This window comes from Notothenia rossii (genome assembly GCF_949606895.1).
Source record: "Notothenia rossii genome assembly, chromosome: 9".
Taxonomy (NCBI): Eukaryota; Metazoa; Chordata; class Actinopteri; order Perciformes; family Nototheniidae; genus Notothenia; species Notothenia rossii.
The window spans coordinates 40,560,031-40,570,322 of record NC_136907.1 but is presented as its reverse complement, the minus strand read 5'-3'; the positions used below and the strand labels follow the sequence as shown (position 1 = coordinate 40,570,322).

The 10,292-nt window shown below is 38.2% G+C and overlaps 1 protein-coding gene across 2 annotated transcripts; it reads left to right on the top strand.

The window, feature by feature from the left end:
* The first annotated feature begins 1,022 nt into the window (after positions 1-1,022).
* LOC307019579 (uncharacterized protein) lies at positions 1,023-9,320 on the top strand. 2 transcript variants are annotated; one of them, XM_079650588.1, is made up of 6 exons: positions 1,023-1,152; positions 5,962-6,022; positions 6,760-6,907; positions 7,088-7,243; positions 7,435-7,527; positions 8,718-9,320. In XM_079650588.1, the coding sequence occupies exons 4-6, from the start codon at positions 7,139-7,141 to the stop codon at positions 8,898-8,900; spliced, it is 381 nt and encodes a 126-aa protein (XP_079506714.1). In that variant the 5' UTR covers positions 1,023-1,152; positions 5,962-6,022; positions 6,760-6,907; positions 7,088-7,138; the 3' UTR covers positions 8,901-9,320. The 2 variants fall into 2 exon arrangements, with proteins under 2 accessions (XP_079506714.1, XP_079506715.1); XM_079650589.1 differs by having other exon boundaries at positions 1,101-1,152; positions 5,971-6,022.
* Positions 9,321-10,292: the final 972 nt, after the last annotated feature.

Below are 10,292 nucleotides of genomic sequence, written 5' to 3'. Positions count from 1 at the left end.
GTATATTCACCCAAGAAAATCTCTTTCTGGGTAATATGCCTCAATACATAGTATTGGGTATGGTAAATCACGTAGCCTTCACCGGAAGAAGAACGCTTTCACCTTTTAATTTCCTTCATAATGATATGGAATATATGGCTTTGTGTCAGGGCGGTAGACAAGTACCGGCCAAAGCATTCCAACCTCAATTTAACCGGGGGTCTTCAGTCAGAAAGTTTTACAACATGTTCACTGCTACAGGGAGATACATGAAAGACTTACCTCTGTGTATCGACCGAGAGGATTTCGAACAAGGATACTCATTATTCGTATTTAATCTCACTGTAGGGGAAGATGCTGACGCATTGTCCCCTATTACAAGCGGTAGTTTAAGACTGGATATGAGATTCCGAGTACCGTTAACACAGACTACCACTTTAATCGTATATTCTTGTTTTGATTCGATTCTGGAGATTAATTCAAAACGTCAAGTGTTGGTAGATTATTACTAAGAAGATATTACAACATCAATAATCATCAATTGGATATTCTGCTACGTCATATGGTTGGAGACTCTTTTGGGGGTGTGTGGACGTCAGATCAGCTACCCCCGAGTAAAACAATTATTTAGATACCCTGTATACATGATTGTAAATACCCACCCCTCCCACATGCCGGGAGAAGACTGGTTAGCAGTGACCTTAGAGGAGGACGATGTGGGGAGTTTTTTTTATTCTTTTGGCTTTCCTCCTGATTTTAGTCATTACCCTAAAAGCATCCTCCAATTTCTAGAAAAACAATGTAAAACTATTTTACACCACAACCAACAGCTTCAGAATGCCCTGCACTCGAAGAAATGAAATATGGATGTTGTTTGCATTAATTGCTTTTTTTATATTGAAACTACTAAGTAAATGCACTTTTTACAATTAAATCAGACTTTAATTGCATTTATGTAAAAGTTCAACGTTTTGGGATTACATTACCATGTTGTGTTGTATTTAAATGGTAAAGTTATTTAAAACGCACTGATTGTCCCAAAGTGCTTGCCGTACTTTCTCAACACATGCGCTGTAAGACCGGGGACGTGCGTCATTTGGATCCTGTGACTTTGAGATGTGGATGACAGAACCGCGTATTTTTCCCTTTCCTGTGCCATCCTGCGATTTTATGGTAAGTTTCTTAAATATTAACATATATTAAACACAAACGGTCCCTGAAACACAAAAGTTGATGTGTATTTTTGATTTCCCTGCTACCAACTGTATACTTTGATGATAGATTTGAAAAGCGGTGCAGCCTAGCTAACAGCTAGCTTAACGGTATCTTTTTAATGATGTTCCCTTGCACTTAAAAGTGTTAGAATATGTCACAAAAGAGGTGAAATTTCAAGCTTTGTCTGTAGAAGTCTCAATCGTTATGTATTTAATGATTTTAGCTTGATGTGGTTATAATTAGTAATGTCAGCTTAACCTTTACCTCTGACCAAGTGGAAACGTTTTTTCCCTCCTTTTAAAAAAATGTGTTTTAAAATGTGCTTGATTTCAAGATTTGAGCAGTAGGGCCTGGCTCATTTCGTGGCATCTGCAGGCAGTGGCAAGTACTTCCGGCATCTGCCACAGAGGCCGCTACTCCGTGGTATCTGTGGCAAGTATATGCCACAGATGTGGTATCTGTGGCAAGTATATGCCACAGCCACAACTTGCCGTGGCAAGTAAATGCCACAACCATGCCAGTATATGCCACAACTTATATATGCCACAACTTGCCGTGACAAGTATATGCCACAACTTGCCGTGGCAAGTAAATGCCACAAGTTAAGAGTTAAGAGAAGGTTTACCGTAGCTGCCACCCGCCTTCCGTGGCAAATGCTGATATTTAAACCCGTATTTATCGCGTAAAATGTCGCTGTTTTGGCATGACTTTATCGGACTGATCTGTACACAAGACTGATGATCTGTTACTGATGGTCCGATCATATTTTTTAAAAAGATTAAACATATGTTCAGATTTTACTTGGAGAACGTGGTTTGTTAAAATAAATAAACGTGCTATTTTTATGATAATACTCAAGATATATTATTAGTAAGTTGACATAAAGATCTAACATTGTTGACCAGAGGTGGGAAATAGGCTAACTTGTATACTCAAGTAGGCCTACTGTACTTGTGATTTAGAAATAGCCTTGTTGTACTTTAGTTGAGTATGTAAATGGTATGTTACGTAGTAGGCTACTTACCCCACTACAACTCAGAGGTAAATTGTGTAATTGTAGCCTACTCCCCTACATTTATTTAATACGCTACCTTTAGTTACTTACTACAGATTCTGATTAATGATGATACATATAATCAAGTCTTAAATCAGACTTTATAGTTACTCCTGGAGTAAATTCACAAGATACCCTACTACAGTATACAAAGTCATTAAAACTAGCTGCACCTTTACCAGCTTTGAGAACACTTTCATGATCAATCATTATAATGAAAACATGTAATATGCACTTTAAGTATATTGTTATGCTAATCATTTTGCGCTTTTACTTGAGTAACATTTTAATGCATGACTTTTACTTGTAACAGAGTATTCCAACATTTAGGTTGGCTACTTCTACTTTTACTTCACACTAGAACCACAAGGGGTCGCTGTATAGCCTACCTAAAACCACCAACGTGTCAAATGAACGAATGCATTGATTTTCAAGGTACAATGTTATTTTATTTATCATACTAGAACACAATGAGTGTTGCCACTACATTGCCGTGGCATGTGCCTTGGCATTTGTGGCATCTCCCACAGAGGCCACTACTCTGTGGCATCTGTGGCAAGTATATGCCACAGCCACAACTTGCCGTGGCAAGTAGGCTATATGCCACAACTTGCCGTGGCAAGTATATGCCACAACTTGCCGTGGCAAGTAAATGCCACAGATGCCACAACTTGCCGCGGCAAGCATATGCCACAACTTGCCGTGGCAAGTATATGCCACAACTTGCCGTGGCAAGTAAATGCCACAGATGCCACAACTTGCCGTGGCAAGCATATGCCACAACTTGCCGTGGCAAGCATATGCCACAACTTGCCGTGGCATTTGCGCATGCTGAACGGGAGTTGCCACAAGATGCCAGAGTTAAGAGAAGTTTTACGGTAGCTGCCACTCGCCTTCCGTGGCAAATGCTGATATTTAAACTCGTATTTATCGTGTAAAATGTCGCTGTTTAGGCATGACTTTATCGGACTGATCTGTACACAGGACTGATGTGCGATCTCTATTTTTCAAAAAGATAATAAATTATCATTTATATTCAATTTTACTTGGAATAGCCTACGTGGTTTGCTAAAATAAACAAACGTGCTATATCTATGATAGTATGCTAAACATAGGCCTATATTGTAATAAAAAAAAAATATTGGCAAGTGAGCGTTGCAACGCAAGCCCTTGGCAATTGTCGCTTCTTGAGGGGAGTTTCCACTGCTTGCTACGATAACCAGGTGTATTGTTACTAGTAAAGACAAATAATTAAAAATAAATATCTGTATTGACACAGCAACGTGTACAATGGTGTTATTAGACTTGGCTAGACTTTTATAAATGAGGCAAAGGACAGTTATATTTGATTGTACACATGTATAAATGTGTTATTTTAAATCCAGGCATATGTACTTAATTTGTATTATTTGCGTTGTTAATAAACAGATTAATGTCATTGTATCTATTTTGTTTAATATTTTAATTCTGGTTGAACATTTTTATTTAAATGCTTCAGATTATTCTTATTAGATATTGATATCGGTGAATCCAAACAAACCATTTTATTCCGTTAAGACAATCATGACAGTATATTAAAAATCAAGACACAATGCATGCTTTTTTATCCATCCTTTTATTGCGTTTTGAAAGTGGTGAACAATTAACATGAAGAATGTTCTCTTAAGCATGATACTCCAAGCAATCCTCATTTAACCGTATAAAGTTGATTTAATATGTTGAGGAAAGAGGGTTACAATGTAATATAATTACACCCTTGTTAAAACTTTTTGTGTGCATCAGTAAAAAGGTTATATGTCATGCATGCAAATATCAAATCATTGTGTTGCTAATTAACATAAACAGATTTTGATATGATACGTTGTATTTAATTTATTTATCTAAAATGTTGAAATCTTTGCGTTACAGCAAATAATAATAATAGAAAGAAACAGGAAATCATTTACACATTATTAGTAGATATTTATCTACAGAGTATCTAAAGAATAAACAATATAGCCTACTGAATATGTAAGAATACACTACAATAAACCATCTCACTAAAACCAATAGAAACATATATTTGTCTTTCTTAACCCTTTCATCCATGAATTATGAAAGCCTCACTCAGGATTTTTTTACCAATTGTTTTTATTGCTCTTGGGGCATGAAAAACAAGATTTTAACTTTAGTTTATTTTTATCTATTTTTTTCAAATTTAGAACATTTAAAAATACATTTAAAAAAATAATTTTAAGGATGATGTTTTCCTTATTAATAAGTCACAAATCACAAACTCAGTAAATGAACACTGACATAACAAAAACACAGAAAATGACCACTAGTTGTCATAAAGTAAAACAGTAACAATAGGAAATTACAGTCTTTTCAAGTGAATGTATATATTTATATATAAAACAAACAATAGAAGCACACTTACTGTCAAGTAGCCTATACCAACATTAACATAAGATAATCCTTATGTGTATTATGTATGATGGAAATCCATCAAGGGTGAAAGGTTATATCATGTGCACAGCTATTGCTTATGGCAATGAAAATCGTATTGGTCCCGCCATGCGTTTTAGAAGGGGGATGATTTTAACCGTTTTTATTTCAGGGGGGATGCCATCCCCCCTCAACTCGAGTACCGACTATTATCATAAAAATAGCACGTTTATTTATTTTAACAAACCACGTTCTCCAAGTAAAATCTATAGTACATATGTTTAATCTTTTTGAAAAATATGATCGGACCATCAGTAACAGATCATCAGTCTTGTGTACAGATCAGTCCGATAAAGTCATGCTAAAACAGCGACATTTTACGCGATAAATACGGGTTTAAATATCAGCATTTGCCACGGAAGGCGAGTGGCAGCTACCGTAAACCTTCTCTTAACTCTTAACTTGTGGCATTTACTTGCCACGGCAAGTTGTGGCATATAGCCTACATGCCACGGCAAGTTGTGGCATATATAAGTTGTGGCATATACTTGCCACGGCAAGTTGTGGCATGGTTGTGGCATTTACTTGCCACGGCAAGTTGTGGCTGTGGCATATACTTGCCACAGATACCACATCTGTGGCATATACTTGCCACAGATACCACGGAGTAGCGGCCTCTGTGGCAGATGCCGGAAGTACTTGCCACTGCCCGCAGATGCCACGAAATGCGCTTGCTGTCTCTCGATTTGAGAGCCTGGTTGCAAATGCCAAAAAGGTCATAGTCGGTTAAGGTCTTCTAAGTCTGTTAAAAATAACTTCATCAAGTGTAACGCCCTGAGGGAGGTTTTTTTGTTAAATTGTAAAGCTTATTTGGAAGAAAGGTTTTTCCCATCTGCTGTTGTTGCGTCAACCGGAGCCGTGCTTGGTCGTTACGTTAATTATGTCGGTGAGGAATATCGAAGTGTGAATTATTTAAAGCATGTAAAGGAACGCACTCAACAAGCACATCTTCACTTAAGACAGCTCTTAAATAGACACGGAATTCACCCGACATAATCAGAGAGAGAGAGAGCAAGATTAAATCGTGGTAGTGGCAGGTACTTTCGCCGCAGATGCCACTATTTGCTGAGACTATTGCGGCTGCTGAAGGGGTGTTACTCTGGGTGCCGAGCCAAGCAAATGTTGGTGGCAGTTGCAACATTTTTATTTTTAATGAAAGTATATAGGATTAATTATTTTTGGCATGAAGTTCATTGTGTGACTCATTATCCAACTTTGAATTTCAGATTTCCAAGTTGTTGGGGAGTAGCCAAATGTATCGATGAAAGCCGGTGGCTCAAAAGTACAGTAAGTATCATTCACGTCTCCAAATAAGTTGAAGGCTAAATGAGTAGGATTTGTCAGTTAAAACAAACAATGTTCTAAGTTGGCTTCAGCTCGAAGCACATGCCGTGTTTAAGATCAGTGGTGGAATGTAACCAACTACATTTACATTACTGCACAAAGTACAAGTACCACATACTTGAGTATTTCCATTTTCTGCTACTCTGTACTTCTACTCTATTATATTTTAGTGGGAAATATTGTACTTTTACTACACTACATTTATTTGACACTTGTAGTTACCTTTTTAGATAATGTTTATATTCACATACATTTACTACTAATTTACTCAGTTCTTTCCAAAATATGCTCTATATTAACAAATCACAACATTAACACATCTTGTATATATGTCGATTTTTTATTATAAGAACATTGATTTTTATTCTATAATGATGTAACCCTTTTACAAAAGGCATTCTGCACAAAGTACTTTTTTTTTTTATACTTGATTATATTTGGCTAATAACACTTAGGTGCTTTACCTTAAGTATTATTTTGAACTTGGTACTATAGCAAGTAATGGAGTATTTATACTTTTACTTTAGTACAGGATCTGAGTACTTTTTCCACCACTGCTTAAGATCCAGTAATGGGTTGCTATATCCTGCACCTCACACCCTGAATTATGTTAATGTGTGCAATAACAGTTGTTATTTACAGTACATTTTGATCATTAACAAATGTATATTTTTCTGTAGGTTTTGAATCTGGAGATGCAAACAGTGTACTGAGACTCAATCTACAAGGTACCAATTACTGAAGCACTATAAATTAAAAATCCTTCAGGACAAGCCCTTCATCACTGAGTTCGGAGAGCGATGGCCAGCTCTGTTTTCTGAGAGCAAGGTGATTTTTAAAATATTTTAATAGATGCATGTATAAGGAAAGAACCTCAACTGAACTTCTTTGTTTTGTTTACACCAGTAGATGAACTCCTGTCCTTTCTGCTATGACACTTGATGGATATTATTATAGATGCAACAGCTTTTAACAAAACATGTTAACCTGTATCACAATGTGTTGCAGGGAAACGCAGAATTCACCCGCATCACCACCGTTCCGCTGCTGCCTACCTTCATGTCTCAACTGGATCGCCATTCGTCTCAGTTGATGAAGGTTTTCAAAAAGAAGGGAGGAACAGCAGGATGCAATTTGGGCCTGATCATGGCAGCCATGGACAAGGTATGTAGTTGTATTAAATGGTGTAGTTTTGGCACTGCAACACCATTCTCTTTATCTCTCTCTCTTGTTGTCCCTCTCATATAAATATATGTTAACCTCTCTGACCCTCTTCCTTTGACTTGCCAAAAATCAGCACACAAGCATAATCAGTATTCTTGTGTGAAGATTTTGAAAATGTGTTTGTCCCTCAGGATCCCACAGTTGAAACACGATGGGACTGTGTCCTTAAAGCGCTCTGCGTCTACATGAATGAAAGTTCAGAGAGCTTCATAAAGGAATATTTGGTAAGTTGAAACATAGCCAAACACAGATATATATATATATATAAACTTTAAAGTAGAGACACTACATACTGATATACACCTGAACATCAGCAGGAGAGGACTCTTTAAAGTAGAGAAACTACATACTGATATACACCTGAACATCAGCAGGAGAGGACTCTTTAAAGTAGAGACACTGCATACGGATATACACCTGAACATCAGCAGGAGAGGACTCTTTAAAGTAGAGACACTACATACTGATATACACCTGAACATCAGCAGGAGAGGACTCTTTAAAGTAGAGACACTACATACTGATATACACCTGAACATCAGCAGGAGAGGACTCTTTAAAGTAGAGACACTACATACTGATATACACCTGAACATCAGCAGGAGAGGACTCTTTAAAGTAGAGACACTACATACTGATATACACCTGAACATCAGCAGGAGAGGACTCTTTAAAGTAGAGACACTACATACGGATATACACCTGAACATCAGCAGGAGAGGACTCTTTAAAGTAGAGACACTACATACTGATATACACCTGAACATCAGCAGGAGAGGACTCTTTAAAGTAGAGACAGTACATACTGATATACACCTGAACATCAGCAGGAGAGGACTCTTTAAAGTAGAGACAGTACATACTGATATACACCTGAACATCAGCAGGAGAGGACTCTTTAAAGTAGAGACACTACATACTGATATACACCTGAACATCAGCAGGAGAGGACTCTTTAAAGTAGAGACACTACATACGGATATACACCTGAACATCAGCAGGAGAGGACTCTTTAAAGTAGAGACACTACATACTGATATACACCTGAACATCAGCAGGAGAGGACTCTTTAAAGTAGAGACAGTACATACTGATATACACCTGAACATCAGCAGGAGAGGACTCTTTAAAGTAGAGACAGTACATACTGATATACACCTGAACATTTGCATAATATGTCCTCTTTAAATTAAAAGCTAAAATAACTACTTAAATAATTGAATTTGTTTTTTTATTCAAAGTATTTGCTGCTACTTTGGTTATATTGTTCATGTACATTTACAACTAAATGTATTTATTTACAATGGAAAATAATAAAAGGATTTGCTCATTTGTTTCATATTATAAAATGATGTGTGTCAGGGCTAGTTCTCATACTGATAATCATGAATACTATGTTCTAATCCCACTTTAGGAGGTTGATCTTCCAACAACACAAATGGAGCCAATGGTATTGGAACTCTATCTCGTGAGACACGAAGGAGCAGAGCCCGGGGAACCACTTGCGGATGTTGGTGTCATCATCGAGGGTGTTGGAGTGCTGCGAGAGCTGAAATACTTCGCAAATGGATGGGCAGTACTGCTTGGACTGATTTAAAGCCTCAATCTGAGCTACCCCAAGGAGCTGAAACATACATTTGAATTCATTCAAAAAGTATTGATGGGGTTGGATGGCAACAGACTCTGTCAACCAAGGTGCAGGATCTGAAAAACAGATTACAAGAGTAATAGTAGTATTATTCATCCCGCTTCCATCACATTAGTATGCATAGAAAGTGACAGGTGCTGTGACAGGTCACACCTCTCCCTACTTATGCTAATGAGCTAAGTCCCGCCTCCCCTTTGTTCGAGGTGTGAGATCTCAAGTAGGTGTGATATCCCAAGTAGGTGTGAGATCCGTCGATAGGAGGGGGGTGATGTGTATTCACAGGTGTGAAAAGCCCCCACTGTTGCGCCTTATGGTTTATAATAAAACTAAATTAAATCACATTAGTATGCATACAAAGTGACAGGTGGGCCCGCCCCCAAGTGTGTGTGTGTGTGTGTGTGTGTGTGTGTGTGTGTGTGTGTGTGTGTGCGTGCGTGCGTGCGTGCGTGCGTGCGTGCGTGCGTGCGTGCGTGTGTGAATCAGTCACGGATGTCTTCACATGGAGATGAAGACTCCTGTCTCTTAACACCCAAGGTCCTGCAGTCGGCTGAGGCTGTAAAAGTATAGAAAAAGCAGGCAGGAGGGGATTGAGAGGAGACTCGGGGGTGTCAATATATCCAGACCAAAATATGCAGATTCAGAGCTGATCAGAACACAGAAAGGCTGGGAAATTCTTTTTAGTTTTTGTCTACTATCTACATGTTTGTAATGTGTATGTACATATTTTCAATGCCATCTCTCTCTGTTTCTGCTAATGTGTAAAATATACAAAATAACGTTTTATATACTTACTCTCTTGTTAAAAGGCGATGAAGTTTGCAGCGTAAGCCAGCCATCAGTGTTCTAGATTTTAAGGCTTTGCATACCTCAAAGTGGTTCTAAAAGTATCTTGGCAAGAGAAAAAAAAGCCAAAATTCGCCTAGGCCATTAAAAAGAAACCGAATTGCTGCTAAGAAATAAGTTCAGAAAGCTATGACTCCAGTGGAACACTGTTAGAGTCAAAAGTAACTCTCAATGTATTCAGAAGAGTATGCAGATTGGGGCTGATCAGAACAAAGAAAGTCAAAAGTTAGTCACACACTCCCTCCCTTACTGTCACCCTTGCCTCGTCCTATGGCTGTCAGACTTTTTGGTGTGTGTGTGTGTGTGTGTTTGTGTGTGTGTGTGTGTGTGTGTGTGTGTGTGTGTGTGTGTGTGTGTGTGTGTGTGTGTGTGTGTGTGTGTGTGTGTGTGTGTGTGTGAGCCTGGCCCTGCCCCCTCCTCCCCCCTTCCTGCCATCTTATCACTAGACAGAGTGGGGAGGGGTTCTCTCTAAAACAAAGTGTCTGTAAAGGTGCCTGC

Bases quoted from the DNA above. Each gene is read 5' to 3' on its own strand.
- LOC307019579 (XM_079650588.1), top strand. From the start codon at position 7,139: ATGTCTCAACTGGATCGCCATTCGTCTCAGTTGATGAAGGTTTTCAAA. The intron at 7,244-7,434 runs GTATGTAGTTGT...TTTGTCCCTCAG, and splicing joins TCATGGCAGCCATGGACAAG to GATCCCACAGTTGAAACACG. The intron at 7,528-8,717 runs GTAAGTTGAAAC...ATCCCACTTTAG, and splicing joins GCTTCATAAAGGAATATTTG to GAGGTTGATCTTCCAACAAC.